This window comes from Ochotona princeps, chromosome 26 (assembly GCF_030435755.1).
Source record: "Ochotona princeps isolate mOchPri1 chromosome 26, mOchPri1.hap1, whole genome shotgun sequence".
In the NCBI taxonomy this organism is placed as follows: Eukaryota; Metazoa; Chordata; class Mammalia; order Lagomorpha; family Ochotonidae; genus Ochotona; species Ochotona princeps.
Genome location: NC_080857.1, coordinates 6,763,715 through 6,780,320, shown reverse-complemented (window position 1 = coordinate 6,780,320; position 16,606 = coordinate 6,763,715). Strand labels below are relative to the sequence as shown.

Here is a 16,606-nt window from a genome sequence, read left to right as displayed (position 1 = left end):
CCCATATGGGCACCGGTTCTAATCCCGGCAGCTACACTTCCCATCTAGCTCCCTGCTTGTGGCCTGGGAAAGCAGTCGAGGACGGCCCAATGCATTGGGACCCTGCACCCGCGTGGGAGACCTAGAGGAGGTTCCAGGTTCCCGGCTTCGGATCGGCGCAGCACTGGCCGTTGCGGCTCACTTGGGGGGTGAATCATCGGAGGGAAGATCTTCCTCTGTCTCTCCTCCTCTCTGTATATCTGACTTTGTAATAAAATAAATAAACCTTTAAGTAAAAAAAAAGAAAAGAAATATCCAAAACGAAACTGAAAACCAATGTCAGCCGATCGCAGCGCCCATCAAGGGGTGACCGCAGGATCCAGGCACTTTGAGGAAACGCCGTAATCTCCAAACAGAAAGGGAATGGAAACATCCCTCACCCACATGTAACGTCCCCACAGCTTCCCCGCCAAGGAAACAGGTAAGCACAGTACCCCTGCCTCCCGGAGTGGATGGTGTGACTAGGCAGAGCAGGCCCCCACCAACTGTCCCCACTGACACGAGTTTCAGACCCGAAGGATGCTGATGATTGATGGGGCAGTCACTGCAGGACTTGCAAGGTCATTCCCAAACTGTTCCAAAGCCAACAATACATCACCGAGCAGGCTCACCCCTGGACCACAGGGGCGCATGTCCACTCAGGGATGCTCTCAGCAGCTGGCTGTGCACCACTGTTCCCCTTGTAGTACAGATGAGGGGCTCACATAGAGCAGCCAGGTGGGACAGCAGGCGTGTGCAGCTGCTCCTGAGCCCCAGGCCCATGTCAGCATCCCAACAGGTGCAGCGTGAGTAGCAGGGCTAGGCTGCAGATGCCCCAGTGTGCACCTGTCACCTGGGAGGACATCATGGGGGCCTGCTCCACCTCCACAGGCTGAGATGGGGGCACAGGCAGGCAACCATACCCACACAGAGATGTCCACCATTATCCTTCGAGCTGCAAAGGGAACCTCCCACACACACATATACACCTCTTGACAGAATCGCAGACCGGGAACACCAAATCGTCCTGGCAAAGGGGACCTCCAAATCGGCCCTCTCCAGGACAAGGGTGAGTGCACCTCTACTCTCCCTAGCCGACCTCCAGGGCTGGTAACAGCTGACCCCAAGCTCCCCCCATGCCCTGGAAAGTACCTGGTAGATGTGAGCCCAGAGACCCCTCCTGGAACCAGGGGAAAAAGGCACCAACAACCTGGTCAGGCACCGTAGCCAGAGCTCGCATCCTTCAAGTTGGGCTGGTCCAGCCGGCCCCCAGGGTTCTTAAGGGTGAAACCCTCACTGAGCCTATTTCCCCAATGCATCATCCTTGGCTGCTGGGAGCGCTAACCAGTGCAGGTTATAGTAAAAACACCGACAGTGCACAGCCCTAGGAAGCCATGCGCGCCAGTCACTGCCTCCCGCAACACCAAGTGCAGCTGCAGGAACAGTGGAGAGGAGAGGAGAGGGGAGGGGAAGGAGGGGTGAGAGGAAGAGGAACGAAGAAAAGGGGGTAGGGGAGGAGAGGAGAGGAGCAGAGGATAGAGGGGGGCAGGGGAGGAGGGAGGAGAGGAGTAGCAGAGGGGAGGAGGAGAGTTGCAGACAGTGTGAGTGAAGGGAACCCGGGCTAGCCAGCGGTTCAACAGAGCAGGAGGGAAAGCTCAGAAAACAAGTGACGGCCAGCAGGCCAGCACCGTGGCATAGGAGGCTACGTCCCCGAAGCTCCAGCGCTCCATATGGGCATCAAGTCAAGTCCCTGCTATTCCACTCTGCATCCACCTCCCTGCTTATGACCTGGGAAAGCAGCAGAGGATGGCTCAAGTCCTTGGGACCCATGTGGGAGACCTGGAGGAAGGTCCTAGCTCCTGGCTCCTTGGCTTCAGATGGGGTCAGGTCTGGCCATTGCAGCCATTTGGGGAATGGACCAGCTGATAGGAAATATCTCTCAACTGTCTGAAATTCTGCCTTTCCAATAAAAATAAATACGTCTTAGAAAAAAAATGCTGAAAAATCACCCACTATTTCCAACAAATAGCTTCATTTCTCCACCTCTGAAGCGCCTTGCAGGCCCTTGAGAGAAGGTGTAGGGGAGCTGCCAGGTGGCTCACAGGTGAGGGCAGGGCTGGAGGCAGCCCTGCAGGGCGGGGACCACAGCGGGAGGACCACGCAACACTACCTGTCGGCTGGGCCCATCCCGCCAGGGGTGGCCGAAGAAAGGGCAATCCCCAAAGGCAGAGAGGGTGCTGCCCAGGTCATGGCTGCCACCACCCAGGGGTGCCATGGATGCACTGCCCCAGGCATAAGAGGGCCAGCACTGGCCTTGCCAAGAAACTGCCCCTCTCACCACCTGGAGGAGCCCAAGGAGAAAGCTTGGAGCCTGCCCGCTGGTGCCCGTCCCCCATCTATAACACTCAGTGTCCTGGCCTGCCTGGAGACAGAATTCCTGCGAGGCCTGACACTCCACTAAACAATGAGTCCAGACCTTCCAGGTCACCCGTGGCACCGGAGCATAGTCCCGTGGGGCTCACACATGTCTGGACTTTGTCTCCAGGAGATTCACAGATAGTTCATCATCCTGCAACACAGGAGTGCAGCGTGCCTGGGCTGAAACCACCAGCAACACGACAGCGTCCTCAGCATTGCTGAGGCCAGACCAGACCCCGGCCAGAGCCCAGGGCGGAGGCTCGGGTCATCCTGCGGCCAGCAGGGAAATGTGGCCGCCAGGGGGCAGTGCCCTGAAAGTCATAAAGAAGAAACAGAACTCTTTTTGGTGTTTTCTTTTCCTTCTTCAGCTGGATTGACAAAACATCTAGAGCTTCCCCCAGGGAAACACAAGGTGAGTTTATGGGGGTCCCGGGGTGGCCCAGATGTTCTCAGCCTCCTCCTAGAAATGAATACTCTGGACAAAGGCAGGCAACAAAGCTGGACACAAAATCCCTTTCAGGTAAATGAATACACCCCACTGCCGGCGGCCTCCAGGCCAGAGGACGCCAGTGCCTGCCCCAAAACGCTCCACCCTATTAAAGATGGGGCTGGTCCCGTGAAGGGCAAGCAGGCAGCCAGTCCTGCATGAGGACTTGACCCTGGGTCCCCGCCCAGGCTGCTCTGCTGCAGCCTCCTGGTTGCTGAGTTCACCCCAACCCAGCGGCAAGCCTGGAGCTCTGACCGAACACAGAGATGCCGGCTGCCATCAGCACCCAGGAGACAAGGTGCTTCCTGGGGCTCCCAAAGCCTCATCCGACTGCAGGGGGAGCCCCAGGGCCTCCCATCTGAGCTAGGCTTCCAGAAGCTGCTGAAGGGCTTCCTTCTTCCAACGCCTTCAGCCACCAAGGCGTCCCTGGCCACACACAGGGTCTCTGCAAGGACCGTGTGCAAGCAGACCTGTTTGTAAAGCTCTGTTGCTCATTCCTACTGGTTTCCTCGTGAGCTCCCAGGGCTGCAACGTACACACCACCGAAGCTAGCCTGGGAGAAGGTGGCTACCTCCAGCTCCAGCTGCAGAGCTAGGAGCTTTCTCACACAAGCCCTGCCCCCTGCGGCTGGGGGCCTTCACAGAACACGGGGGACAGGAGGGCCACCAGGAGTACAGAGGTGCCTGGCCAGCCACGGAGCCACTTAGTCCTGCCACGCGCCCACCCAGGCCTCAGGGCCTAAGGAAAGCCAGCAGTTCTCTTCTGTTCTCAACACGCCCGGGGACTTGAGGGACAAAAAAGGCAAGTGGGGCAGATTTTCAAAAATCAGCTCTAACAAAAGATCCCCACCAGGAGTTTGAGGGAGGAGGGTTTTGGGAGCCGGCTGCCCTCAGCTTTCACGGAGCCCCACCATTCAACCGACGCAGCTTCTTGGACAGGCAGAGTCCCAGCTGTTTGGCCAGGCAAGACACACCCGACCCAAGTCCATGCGCTCCTGCGATGGACGAAGAACGTGATGGATCCATCACACACAGCCCAGCATGCTGGAGCACCGGAACAGCCCCGTGCAGAGCTGGGACTGCCACAGGCAAGTCTCCGGCAGCTGCTGGGCCCCTGCCACTCCCTGCCTGTGGGATTTCGCCCCACTCTGTAGCTCAAGCACCCACCCCTCTGCGGGTGGGTGCCCCTTCTCAGACACATGCCCACAGTCGCCACCCTGGCTGGTCTGCAAGGCTGCTGTGAGGCGCTAATGAGACAGCAAATCACCACGGACATGCCATGTCCTGCTACTCGCTCCAGCTGGGTTCACGGCGAGGATGGCACTGACAGGTCCCGGAGCGGCGCCCACGCGGGGGCCCGTAGTCAGCAGTCCACACACGCTGGTGCACCTCTGTGCTAAAGAGCAGGGGGCTCCAAGGCGGCCCCCACTCCCGTTCCAGCCCTCGCGGGACAGCCAGGGAACTCCCCCGTTTCCCCAGGGCCCTCCCCACCTCCCCGCTGCGTCCTGGGCAGTTGGGAGGGAGGCCGTCCCCGGCCGGGCTCCCTGGTACACCTGAGCGTCCCGGTCGGTGCCACATCGTCCGCACCGGCCTCGGCGCCCCCACCCCACCCCTGGCGCAGGCGCCCGGATCCCGTGGCCCTACACCCCCGCTCCGCGTACCCCCTTCTTCCCGTTTCGCCCCAGCCTCCCCAGCCGGCGCTGTGGGGCTGCGCCGGACTCGGTCCGGGGCTGGGAGGACCCCGGCAGCCGAAGCCGCGCGTCCCTCCTCACCTGCAGAGCTCGGCGAAGGCCTGGAAATTGAGCTTCTTGATTTTCTTCTCGCTCAGCCAGTAGCCCACTCGCTTCCCTTTCAGAAAGGTCTGCATCTTCCCCAGGCGCGGACGGAGCCTTGGGCCAGAGGAAATCGCCCCACAGGCCGAGGGCTGGCGGGCGGCGCGCGCCGGAGCGTGCGGGAACCTCCTCCCGGCGGCGGCGGCGGAGACGCGGAACGCGCTCGGGGCGCGCAGTCCTGCCGGGAGGGGCGGGCCGGGGCGGGGCGCGGCGGGCGGCCGGCCCCGGGGGCGGCGCTCAGAGCGGGGCGCCCCAGGCCTCGCCGCGCCCTGGGCCGCGGCCCACCGCGCTGCCCCGCCCGCCCCCGCGGCGCGCCCTGGATGGGCTCGGGCCCGGGGTACGGGATGCGGGGGAGCCCGCCGCGCGCCCCGCTAGGCCCCGGTCTCGCCCGCAGCCCGCCCGTCCGCCCCCGCGGCGTGCCCCCGGACGCGCTCGGGCCCGGGGTACGGGGTGCACGGGGGCAGCCGCGCGCCCCGCTAGGCCCTGGCCTCGCGCGCAGCCCGCCCGCCCGCCGCCTGTGCACACGGCGCCCCGGCCGGGACCCCGGTAGCCCGCCGGGCAGCGGAGGCACCGCCAGGGGGCAGCACCGCCGCCACCACCGCCTCTTAAAGGCGCCGCACCTGACCGCGTAGTGATTTGGAGGGGTCGTGTGTGAGTCGGAATGTAGGGCGCAGCCTTGTCTTCCGGGTGATTATGCGTTCTCCAGGAGGCAGCGAGGGCATTCTTGGCTCGTGCTCTGCAGCACCCCTAGGACCATTCGTTGGAGTCGCAGCGGAGGACAGGCGAAGACGATGAGGTCACCCGTCAACCCTGGGGACCCCAACATGGCCCGGCAAGAAGAGCCAGCTAGGGTGTGGACACTCAGGGGTCTTTACGGGCTCGGGACTTTGCCCACCAGCTCGCCCTGAGCGCCCAGGCCTGAAAACACGAGGCGTCAGGGGTGAGCGCCCGACGCCCTCTTTTCCTAGGCGGGTCCGCAGCTTCTGCCCCCCCACCAGATCGCTGCAACCCAGGGAGGCGCTGGGTGGACGTGCTTTCCAGAACTCCCAGTCCAGTCGCGGAGGAGACTGGCCTTGGAAACCAGGGGGAAAGGGGGATAGGGTGTGTGGAGGGGGTTACTGGGGGAGTGGGTGGTTCAAATTGGGGGCAGCGGAGCTGAATTGAGACAGAGCCTGTGCAGGGCTGGCACAGGCGGCCTCCCTGGGCGTGCTGGGCTCCGCTCCTGAGACCCTGGCCTTGGGTGCTGGCCTTGGCCCCTAAGGCCAGTGCAGCCAGAATCTTGCTGAGCCCGAGCCCTGAAGTTCCCTTTCCAGCTACCCGTGGCACTTGCCTGCCTACTCCAGGTGCCTAGCCCCTGATGTGGGAATGACTGAGTGGGGCGTGGGATTGTGGGTCCTGGGAAGGGCTTTGTGTCCTGGGCCCACGGGAACCAGGAAGGGGGAGGCAAGGTCAAGGAGTCAGCTTGGGCTGGCTCCTCATCCCAGTGAGGACACTGTCTGCACCAAGGTGGGAAATGGACCCAGGAAGGGCCCAAGGCTAAATCCTCACCCTGCATGTCCTGGGATCCCATATGGGCACCAGCTCCTGTCCCGGCTGCTCCACTTCCCATCCAGCTCCCTGCTTGTGGCCTGGGAAAGCAGTCGGGGATGGCCCAAAGCCTTGGGACCTTGCACCTGCGTGGGAGACCCAGAAGAGCGCCTGACTCCTGGCTTCAGATTGACACAGCCTGGGATTTTGCAGTCACTTTAGGGCATGAAGCAGTGGATGGAAGATTTCTCACCCTCTTTCCCTCCCTGCCTTTCAAGTACAATCTAATTAATTAAGATAGAGGTGATGTTTGGCCTGAAGTGCCTGGAAAGTGGACAGGAGCCCTGGATTGTAAAGGTGTCTTGTTGGCTCCACTTCTGATCCACCTGCTTGCTAAGGCGCCGGGAAGGTCATGAAGGATGCCCCAAACTCTTGGGTCCCTGCCAGTACACTGGCTCTTGCCTTTGGCCTGTCTCAGGCTGGACCCTGGGGCCGTGAGGTGGAGTGCATCAGTTGTATGATTTAAAAAAAAAATGCACACCCTGGATTCTCTTGCTCTTTCAAATAAACAAAATAAATCTTTTGGCAAAAAAAGGAAGAAATACTTGGCCCCAGGCTGTGCCCCTCCCTACAATTAACCTTCACTCAGAGGCTGGTTGACTGGGTGGGGTGGGCAGCAACAGGTGGGACAGCGCTGCAGGGCGGGATCCTGTGGAATGACTAAGGCCAGGAGATAAAGATAGGACTTCCCATTTCCCCGAGGGCAAAAAAAGTGGAGCCAACAAGACTCTGAAGTGGGCTGCCTGCTCGGCAAGCAGTGGCTTAACACACCGGATGCCACAGCAACAGGGCTTGAGCCTGACGGCTCTCGCGTTCTCTGCTGTCAAGCTCTGGACGCTTCCCCACCTTCAGCCAGATCTGCTTCAGAAGGCAGACAGCACCTGGCAGGCCATGGTCTTCCTGAAGCTTCACTGGTTCCTTGACATCCCTGGGACAAAGCTGCGGCTCTTAGTCAAGGCCAAGGCCTCCTGTCTCTGGCTGCCACCCGGTCCCTTGGCCCTCTGCCTGCCCTGCAGGCTTCTCTTCACTCCAACTCCCGGGGTTGCTAGCCGTGCAGCTCTCCCTATGTGACTCGCTGCTCATCTGCCAGCTCCACGGTTCCTCCCCCAGCAGTTGAACCGTCAAGCTATCCATACCTCCAGCGATGGTGAGAACCACAGTTGATCTTTTTTAAGATTTCTTTATTTTTTTTATTGGACAGGCAGATTTACAGAGAGGAGAGGCATCTACTGGTTCACTCCCCAAGTGGCTGCAACAGCCAGAGCTAAGCTGATCTCAAGCCAGGAGTCAGGAGCCTGTCTTGAGTCTCCCACACAAGTGCAGGGTCCCGAGACTTTGGGCCGTAAGGAAGGGAATTGGATGGGAAGTGGAGCAGCCGGAACACAAACCAGCGCCCATATGGAATCCCAGCGCAAGTAAGGCAAGGACTTTAGCCACTAGGCTACCATGCGGGGCCCCCACACTTTTTACCCTGGTTGCCACCACTAGGGTTACACATCCCTAAGGGGAGCTGCTGTGGGCTTTCTGTGACCCCTGACACACAGTGCCATCGGATTCTAGTTGAAGGCAGGGTGGCTCTCACAAAGAGCCCTTTTCCGTTAACACTAACATGAACAGGTACAGGGAGAGAGACGCACAGAGATGCGCTACTCCATTGGCTCAGCTGTGAGTGGGCCAGGCTGAAGCCAGGAGCCAGCAGCTCGGCCCAGGTCTCCCATAAGGATGGCAAAGACTCAAGCGCTTGAGTGCCTTCACAGAGTACACATTTACCAGGAGTGGACGCAGGGCCTAGGCCCAGGTAACCTGATATGGAGACAGGTGTCTCACGTGGTACTTGGGCTGCTGTGCCAAACATCGGCCCTATGACCGTCTCTTATCTGGGTGACTGTAGCAAATTAATCACCCTGTCTGAACCTCAGCTTTATCATCTCTGAAGTGGAATCTGGTCCTTAAGGCTATGAGACATTGCAGTGAGTCTGAATTCATAAAGCAAAGTTTATAAAAGACCTGTAAATTAGTAAAGGAACTCAGGCAGCGAGGCCTGTTATCAGACATGCCTTGGGTGTGTTCTGCCCTGCTATGCTGCTGTTACCACACCATCCAAACAATCAGTGAAGGAAACCAATAGGATAACATCTGTTTGCTCATTCAGTCAATAAACATTTAATAAGTATGCACTATGTGCTGGGCACTGTTTGAGGCGCCAGGGACATGGCTGTGAGGGAAAGCAGTGCCAAGTCCCTGTCTTCATGCAGCTTCTGTTCTGGGAGGGGAGATGGGAGGGGGGGCAAGGTTGAGAGGTAAGATGCTAACGGGGATAGGCCATGGTGGGTTTCAGACCTGAATTGCAAGGCCAGGGAGGACTCCACAGGGAGCTGGTATCTGGGCAAAACTGCACCTAAGGTGGGCAGGTGAGACAAACAGCAGTCTCAGGGGAGGGCTGGCAGGGGGCGAGACAGCAGATGCCCTAGAGTGGGCTCCAGCCTGGCGCTGAACAGCGCTGGAGTGGGGTAGGAGGCCAACCTTGTGGGAGCAGAAGGTACAGGAGGAGGCGAGGCGGAGAGAGGAGCGTGGCCCACCGTGCTGGCGGGCCGCCACAGGGTGCCCCCTGACACTGAGTCAGAAGACGACCACTCCACTGGTAGGAGGGCAAGAGTGCAGTAGAGAGCCCAGCTAGGAGGGGGCTACAGTGACATGGCCTCAGCAGACAGTGACTCAGGCCCCGGTGGCGGTGATGACCGTGGTGAGGAGTGGCCAAGTTCCAGAAATTGCTGGGACAGAGGACCCGCAGGCTTCACCGGAGGCAGCCAGTGGGGGTGCAAGTTGCAAGGAAGTCACGGACAGCTGGCACTCCAGGCCTGGGTTTTCCAGAAGTTGATGTGGGGGACGGAGAGGAAGAGTTGGTGGATGAGGTGAGCAGTTGTAGGCCAGGCTTGAGACCCCTGTGCGCTGACACCCTGGCAGGCCCCCAGTAAGAGGCTGCAGTTCAAGGCTGTGACTCAGGCTGGAGATAGGAAATCGGCACTCCCTGGCGGCTGGGACAGACCCCTCCCGGGAAGCTGCGAGACTGGATGAGCTCACCTGGGGTGTGAGTGCAGGCAGGGGAAAGGTCAGGGACAGGGCCCAGGGGGTGACAGAGTTCTGCAGTCAGAAAGAGTGGCCGGACCAGCCCTGGAGCGGGGCTTGGGCGGGGCAGGGATGCAGTTGGGTTTAGCAGGCCCTGGGGGACCAGGCCTGGGCTTAGTCCCCACCTCCATCCCGGACTCCAGCTTTCCTGCTAACGCAGACCCTGGGAGGCAGCCGGGATGGCTTAAGTAACCAGCTTCCTGCCACCCAGGAGGGGTCCTGGATTGAGTTCCCGGCTTCCACGTGGCCCAAGAGGGGCTGTTGCAGCACCTGTGGGAAGGAACGAGTGTGAACAGGTCCGTCCCTCCCTCTTTGTCTTTCTGCATCTCAAATAAGTAAATAAATACATGCTTACAAATAAATGAAAAATTCATGGAAAAAAAACCAGTGACTGCATGTGGCATAGCAAGCCAAGCCTCGTCCTGTAATGTTGGCATCCCAAAGAGCTGCTTGTTCCACCTCCAGTCCAGCTCACTGTTTGCTTTTTTTTTTTTTTTTTAAGATTTATTCATTCTTATTGGAAAGTCAGATTTGCAGAGTGAAGGGGAAAAGAGAGAAAATCTTCCAACCGCTGGTTCACTCCCCAAGTGGCCACAATGACCGGAGCTGCGCCAATCCGAAGCCAGGAGCCAGGAGCTTCTTCCAAGTCTCCCATGCTGGTGCAGGGTCTCAAGGCTTTGGGTATCCTGTGCTGCTTTCCCAGGACACAAGCAGGGAGCTGGAAGGGAAGTAGAGCAGCTGGGACAGAAGCTGGTGCCCATATGGGATCCTAGCATGTGCAAAGTGAGGACTTTTAGCCACTAGGCTACCATGTTGGGCCCAGTCTTCCCATTTCATGGAACATGCCTCAGTTTTATTATCCATTCACTTGCTGATGGTCTGAGTAGTCACACTGATGAGACACCGATGCTGCCTGCTGTCCCTGGAAGATGGGGGACGGCAGTTACCGTGACAGCGCAGTGCAGCTGCTACCAGCGGCGTCAGCGCCTCGTGCTGGAGTGCAGGTTCTGGTCCCGGCCGCTCTGCTTCTGATCCAGCTCCCTGCTGACGCACCTGGAGAACAGCAGCAGAAGGCTCGTGGCTTGGACACCTGCCACCTCCATGGGAGACCCAGCTGTAGCTCCTGGCTCCTGGGCTGGGCCTGGCCCAGCTCTGACCACTGCAGCCATTTGGGGAGTGACCCAGGAGACAGAAGCGCTCTGCCGTTGTGTGTGTCTCTGTACTTCTGCCTTTCTAATCAATCTTAGAAAGAAAGCAAGCAAGCAACCTGTGTGGCTCCGTGGGCACGCTCCGCGCCTTTGGCTGAATGTGGTAGCCTCGGGGAGCCAGCTCCAGGTCACATGGCCATGGCCAAGCTGGGCTGTCCCCGCCATTCTTTTCAGTGTGATGAGAGGCAAAGAAAGGTAAGCATGGGAACCCTCTTATCATGCTCTCCCGAAAAAAGAAGGAAGGAGACGCTCAGAGAAACAGGGCATTCAACTGCGTTTTAGAACACAGCTATGGGCAACCACATGCCCTCTGTACAGGCTAGTAAATTGAGGTGGAGAGAGAAGTCGCCGCCAGCCCTGCCTGCTGCCTCAGCAGGGCCGAGCCCATGACCGGAGATACCCTGGACAAAGCTGGCTCTGTGCTCTCACTGGTAAGTCCATGTCCAAGGCTAAGGTCAGGTCAAAGTCAAGAGCTGGTCTGGTCTCCACAACAGCCCCCTCCTATGAGGTTGGTTCCTTTTCCTCGGCCTGGGAAACATCTCTTCTCAAAGCCATCAGCTCCGTCCATGCAAAACATTTAGCGACATTCCTCCAGTCCTCTGTGGCACTTAAAAAACATAGCTACTGATTCACTATATTAAGAAATGCCATGTACAGCCATCCCTGGCCAGCCTCATGGGCCCCAGGGACATCCAACCTCTGGGGTCATGGGGAAAGAGGCCCCTGGTGGCCTCTTGGGTTCTAAATTGCTTTTCCTGGCACAGTGCTGGCCTCTAGCCCCTGCCAGACAATGGCAACATAACCTTACTTTTACAAAAATTCAAGATTAAAAAGAGAAAGGGGGAGAAAAGCTCGCAGCAGACATGTCTCGGTGGCCAGGGTTTCACTGTCACCCCTTTGGGCCTGTGCCAGATTCTGTTTACAGACGGCCCCAAATAGCATAGTCAAGTTCATGCCAATGCCTAAAAGGGGGCCTTCCAGCGCACAACATGAGAGCCATGTCTCTCCAGCTTTCAAGAGCACAGTGCCTAGGAAGCAGGAATGCTAGGATGTAGCACTCACTCTGGGTGCCTGCTGACATGCCAGTTCCAATTCATGGGGTCCACTTGGGGTGCAAACGCTGTATTTCCAACAGGTGCAGTTTGATCCTGTGGGTCACTGAACAGCCAAGTTGCCAGGATCCCATATGGGCACCGGTTCATGTCCCAGCTGCTCCACTTCCCTTCCAGCTCCCTGCTTGTGGCCTGGGAAAGCAGTGGAGGATGGCCCAAAGCCTTGGGATCCTGCACCCGTGTGGGAGATCTGGAAGAAGCTCTTGGCTGCAGACTGGCTCAGCTCTGGCCATTGTGACCACTTGGGGAGTGAAGATGTTTCTTTCTGTATTTCTTTCCAATAAAAATAAATACACTTAGAAAAAAATTAAAGGGTCCCTTGATTACACATGGAATCACACAGGGTTCTCCCTGGACCAATGGAAGCAGAATTTTTAAAGGGGAAGGGCTTGGAGGGTAAGTTGGACCCCCACGATGAAACACCTTGCCAGGTACCCAAGAGATGATGTGTGATGAGATGACAGCCATGATTGAAGAAGCCTCTGTTCCAGGCCTGGCACAATGGACTCCTAATAAAACAGCTAAATACATCTTAACAATAGGATACTATACTTTCTATCATTGTCTATACCTATGATGCCAGAATATACTTAAATGCAACAATGGTTATGACTTGCTGAAGGACTATATTATTGTAATAATATGGGGGGTTGACGGGGGAGGGAGGGAAGGGGGAAGAGGGGGAAGAGGGGTGTAAGGGGAAATCCCTGAGTCTATGGAACTGTATCATGAAGACAGTCTTCCCCGAGGGATGGGGGGGCACAGGACCTATGACCCTTAGGCAAATGAGTCAACCGTCATCTGTTACAATCGGGCACTCCATGTTCATTACAAGGTGATTAATCAGGTGCACGCCTTTTTTGCCGTGATTACGTGCGACCTAGTGTACACGCACGCACTCTCGCTGACTTTTTCATCTTCTCAAGGGTGGCAGGTCTGTCACCAGTTTCGTCCAACTCCTCACTCTTCCCCAGAGGACACCTATCAGGATGTGCCTAAAAGTTCATGAAACACAGCAGAAGCTTATTTGGGGAGCAAATCCTCTTGGGGATCCCTGCGCCATTTTTGCTCAGCACCCTTTTCTCCCGGGACTCCTCCTACTCCGCAGTGCTGTTAGAACTTGCGCCAGCCACACACATCCGTTCCGCCCACTTTGCAGCTGAAGAGACTGAGGCTCAAGGGCTCAGGAAGCTTCCAAGGCCAGCCAGCAGTGTGAGATGGCATTGAACTTGGGGCCCAGCTGCTGCCAGAGCCTGTGGCGTAAGTCAGGAATCAGCTGCACCCCCCAGGAGCTTCTGTGGGGCCCCTGGAGTGGGAATGGCTTTTTCCATCTTTGTATGCTTGCAGGGGAGGGGATCAGAAGTGGAGTGGGTCATGAAAAGCACAGCTGTAGGAGATTCCCAGAGCAGCAGCAGCAGCGTGTGGAGTCTCACTGGCAGGAAGTCACTCCGGTCCCTTTAAGTCTTCTCGGGCTGCAAGGGCAGAGCTGAGCGACAGCAGCGAGACCCCTGGGCCCACAGTGCCTGCGCTGTTGGCTGGTCCCAGCTGGAAAACATTCACCCACCATCTTGCTCTAAATGGTTTCACTGTTTTTATAAAATCTTTCTTTTTTGCAATACGTAAATGAGTACTGTTCTCTCCCACAACAAAACTGCTGAACTCCAATGTGTCAGGTTGCTTTGGCGCAGACATTTAACCTAATGGCCACATCCTACACCAAATCGGCAGCTGGTGTTGTGGCACATCAAATTAAGCTATTTGCCCTGCCAACATCCTAGAGGAGTGCCAATTTGAGTCTTGGCTGCTCCATTTTTTTTTAAAGATTTATTTATTTTTATTGAAAGGCGGATATACAGAGAGGAAGAGAGACAGAGAGGAAGATACTCCATCCGATGGTTCACTCCCCAAGTGACCGCAACAGCTAGAGCTCAGCCAATACGAAGCCAGGAGTCAGGAGCTCCTCTAGGTCTCCTATGGGGGTGAAGGGTCCCAAGGCCTTGGACCATCCTCAACTGCTTTCCCAGGCCACAGGCGGGGAGCTGGATGGGAAGCAGGGCCGCCAGGATTAGAACCAGTGACCATATGGGATCCCGGGTGTGCAAGGTAGGACTTTAACCACTACACTATCACGCCGGGCCCAAGGCTGCTCCATTTTTCTATACAGCTCCCTGCTAATGCACCTGGGAAGGCAGCAGAGGATGGCCCAAGTGCTTGAACCCTGCCACTTGCATGAGAAACCTGGATGGAGTTTCTGGCTGCTGGTTTTGACCTGGCACATTCCCGGCTATTGTGGCCACTTGGGGAGTGAACCAACAGATGGTATATCTCTTTCTGTGTTTCTTTTTTCCTATATATAATTAAATAAAAATAGATAAATTTAAAAAAGAGAGACAGCTATCTACATTTGTGTTCCTACCTAGATTCATACAATTAGCTTCCTATCACCTGTCAGGGAGATCAGGAGTAAATTCCATCCTCCTGGCCATTGTGGGCTTCGGGGCAGGGGACCAGTGGATGGCAGTGTGCTTTTCCAGCTATTAAATACAACATGTTTTAAAAGGTAAATAAAAGAACATGCCTTTGTAGGTGGCTTTTTATAATGTCTGCAATTTTTTTAGATTTACTTTATTTTTATTAGAAAGTCAGATATTGGGCCCAGTGGCGTGGCCTAGTGGCTAAAGTTCTCGCCTTGAATGCACCAGGATCCCATATGGGTGCCGCTTCGTGTCCCAGCAGCTCCACTTCCCATCCAGCTCCCTGCTGGTGGCCTGGGAAAGCAATTGAGGTCATCCCAAAGCCTTGGGACCCTGCACCCATGTGGAGACCTAGAAGAAGCTCCTGGATCCTGGCTTCAGATTGGCATAGCATCATTCACTTGGGGAGTGAATCATCGGACGGAAGATCTTTCTCACTGTCTCTCCTCCTCTCTGTATATCTGACTTTGTAATAAAAATAAATAAATCTTAAAAAAAAAAAAGAAAGAAAGTCAGATATTACAGAGAAGAGGAAAGTCAGAAAGGAAGATCTTCCACCTACTGACTCACTTTCCAAGCGGCCACAACAGCCAGAGCCAGGGCTGCACTCCCCGGAGTGTGACAGGACTGGCACACATGGCCCCACTGTGCTGCTGGGTGAAGATTTTTGCCTGCTGACCTCCAGTGGGTGGAGGTCTGTTTCCCTGGGGAGAAGACATGGGTCTACCCAGGCAGGCCTGGTCCCAGAGGCTGGGAGAAGCCAGCTCAGCATCCTCCGTGGTCCCGAGGAGTGCCCTTGGGGCTTCCACACATCCAGAGCTGGCCCTCCCTGGGGCAACTTCTTGGCAGCCACACCCTGGCTTCCAGAAGGCTCTTTCTCCAGTTCCTCAGGATGCAACCAGACCTTGCAGAATCTAAGCGGAGGAGTGTGCGCCCTGCTGGATGTCCAGTGTGGACCCTGACTGCGGGTCAGCACCACAGCCAGGCAGCATAGGACCCAGATGGGAACCCCCCTCTGCCCACTCCTCCAGGCCTCCTGCCGTGTGCGGGGGGTTGGGCAAACCCCATCTCTGCAGAGCAGCACTTCCTTCTTGGTGAAGTGGAATCTGCTGGGAGGGCTGTGGCCTGGGCCTGGCTCCCTCTGTACCTGCTGTGTGTGATCTGTGGCTGCTGACGTTTGTTTCTGTAATGAATGAACTGCAATCTCAGATGGTGACTGCAGGACCTCATTAGAATACAATGTGAAAGGTGAGCTGGCATCATCCTATTTGAAATTCTCCATGTTAAAGGGAATCAATGCAGGTCATTTGGTGAAATCTCGCATCCCTTGGAGGTGATTCGAAATGTTTGTAAAAACAAGAACCATCATGCTTTTCATCTGTTTATTTCAGTTACATGCGCAAACAGAATTCCCACAGTCTGATTCACTCCCCAGATGCCACACTGGGGAGTCAGAAGCCAGCATGTAGTCCCTCCCAGGGTCTGCATTAACCGGGAAGCTGTGTCAGGAGCCAGACCCTGCACAGAGGAGGCAGGCGCCCACTAGGCCCAAAGCCCAGGCCCTGAACACACTTTAGCAAGCGGTTCCTAGGGTCCGAATCAGAGCAGTGGTGGAGACCATCTCTTCATCCCCTCCATCACCTGAGCGCCCAAGCTGTGCGGCCCGCGGTCCCAGACACTGCAAACGCAGTGGCCACCCTCAAACTACCTGTGCTTAGCTGAGGCTCTGGCTTGGGTGGCAGCGCCATCTGGCGAAATATTTGGAGATGCCCACAGATTTTTTTTTTCCCTTCTGGCCATTTCTGGGATTGGAGGCTTCACCTGGGCATGGAACCAAGGCATCCTGTCGTGGCATTCAGATCATCAGGGTGGGCGACGAAAGTAGCCCCTCTAGAAAGTCCCAGCAGGCAGCCATGTCAGCAAAAAGCCTGTTTATAGTTATCTGAGCCTGGAAACCAACTTGGTTCTGTAACGAAGCACAACGTATTTTGTATACAAACCTCCAGATCTGTGTGCAGCAGGGAAGGTTACAATTTGCAGTGTTTTGGGATGCAACAGTAGCTGTTTTAGGAAATCACATCTCTGGGAGGAATTTGAGTCAATGTCTCCCAGATGTCCTCCAGTTCTCTGTCACCGGATCCTTTGCCAGGAATGCAGGGGGCATTGACAGCCTGCAACATGCAGGCAGCCCCGCCCGTGGCAGCTCCTCCACTTGCTCAGAGGCCAGCTTGCCCCATCAAGGGACCGTGGACTTCGCTCTCCAGGGAAATGGGTACTTATCGCTAGGTGGGTCCCTGCTTTACTCATGGCCCGTGTCACATAATCCCCAGAGCTCTGGGCTGTCA

The 16,606-nt window shown here is 56.7% G+C and overlaps 1 protein-coding gene across 1 annotated transcript in view; it reads right to left on the bottom strand.

Annotated features, from left to right (window-relative positions):
- Positions 1 to 4,909, bottom strand: part of ITPK1 (inositol-tetrakisphosphate 1-kinase) — an 83,958-nt gene extending 79,049 nt beyond the window's left edge. Inside the window, exon 1 of the mRNA XM_004584326.2 lies at positions 4,695 to 4,909. Coding sequence (XP_004584383.1) covers positions 4,695 to 4,789 — 95 coding nt within the window. The 5' untranslated portion in view covers positions 4,790 to 4,909. The remainder of the gene's footprint in view (positions 1 to 4,694) is intronic.
- Positions 4,910 to 16,606: the final 11,697 nt, after the last annotated feature.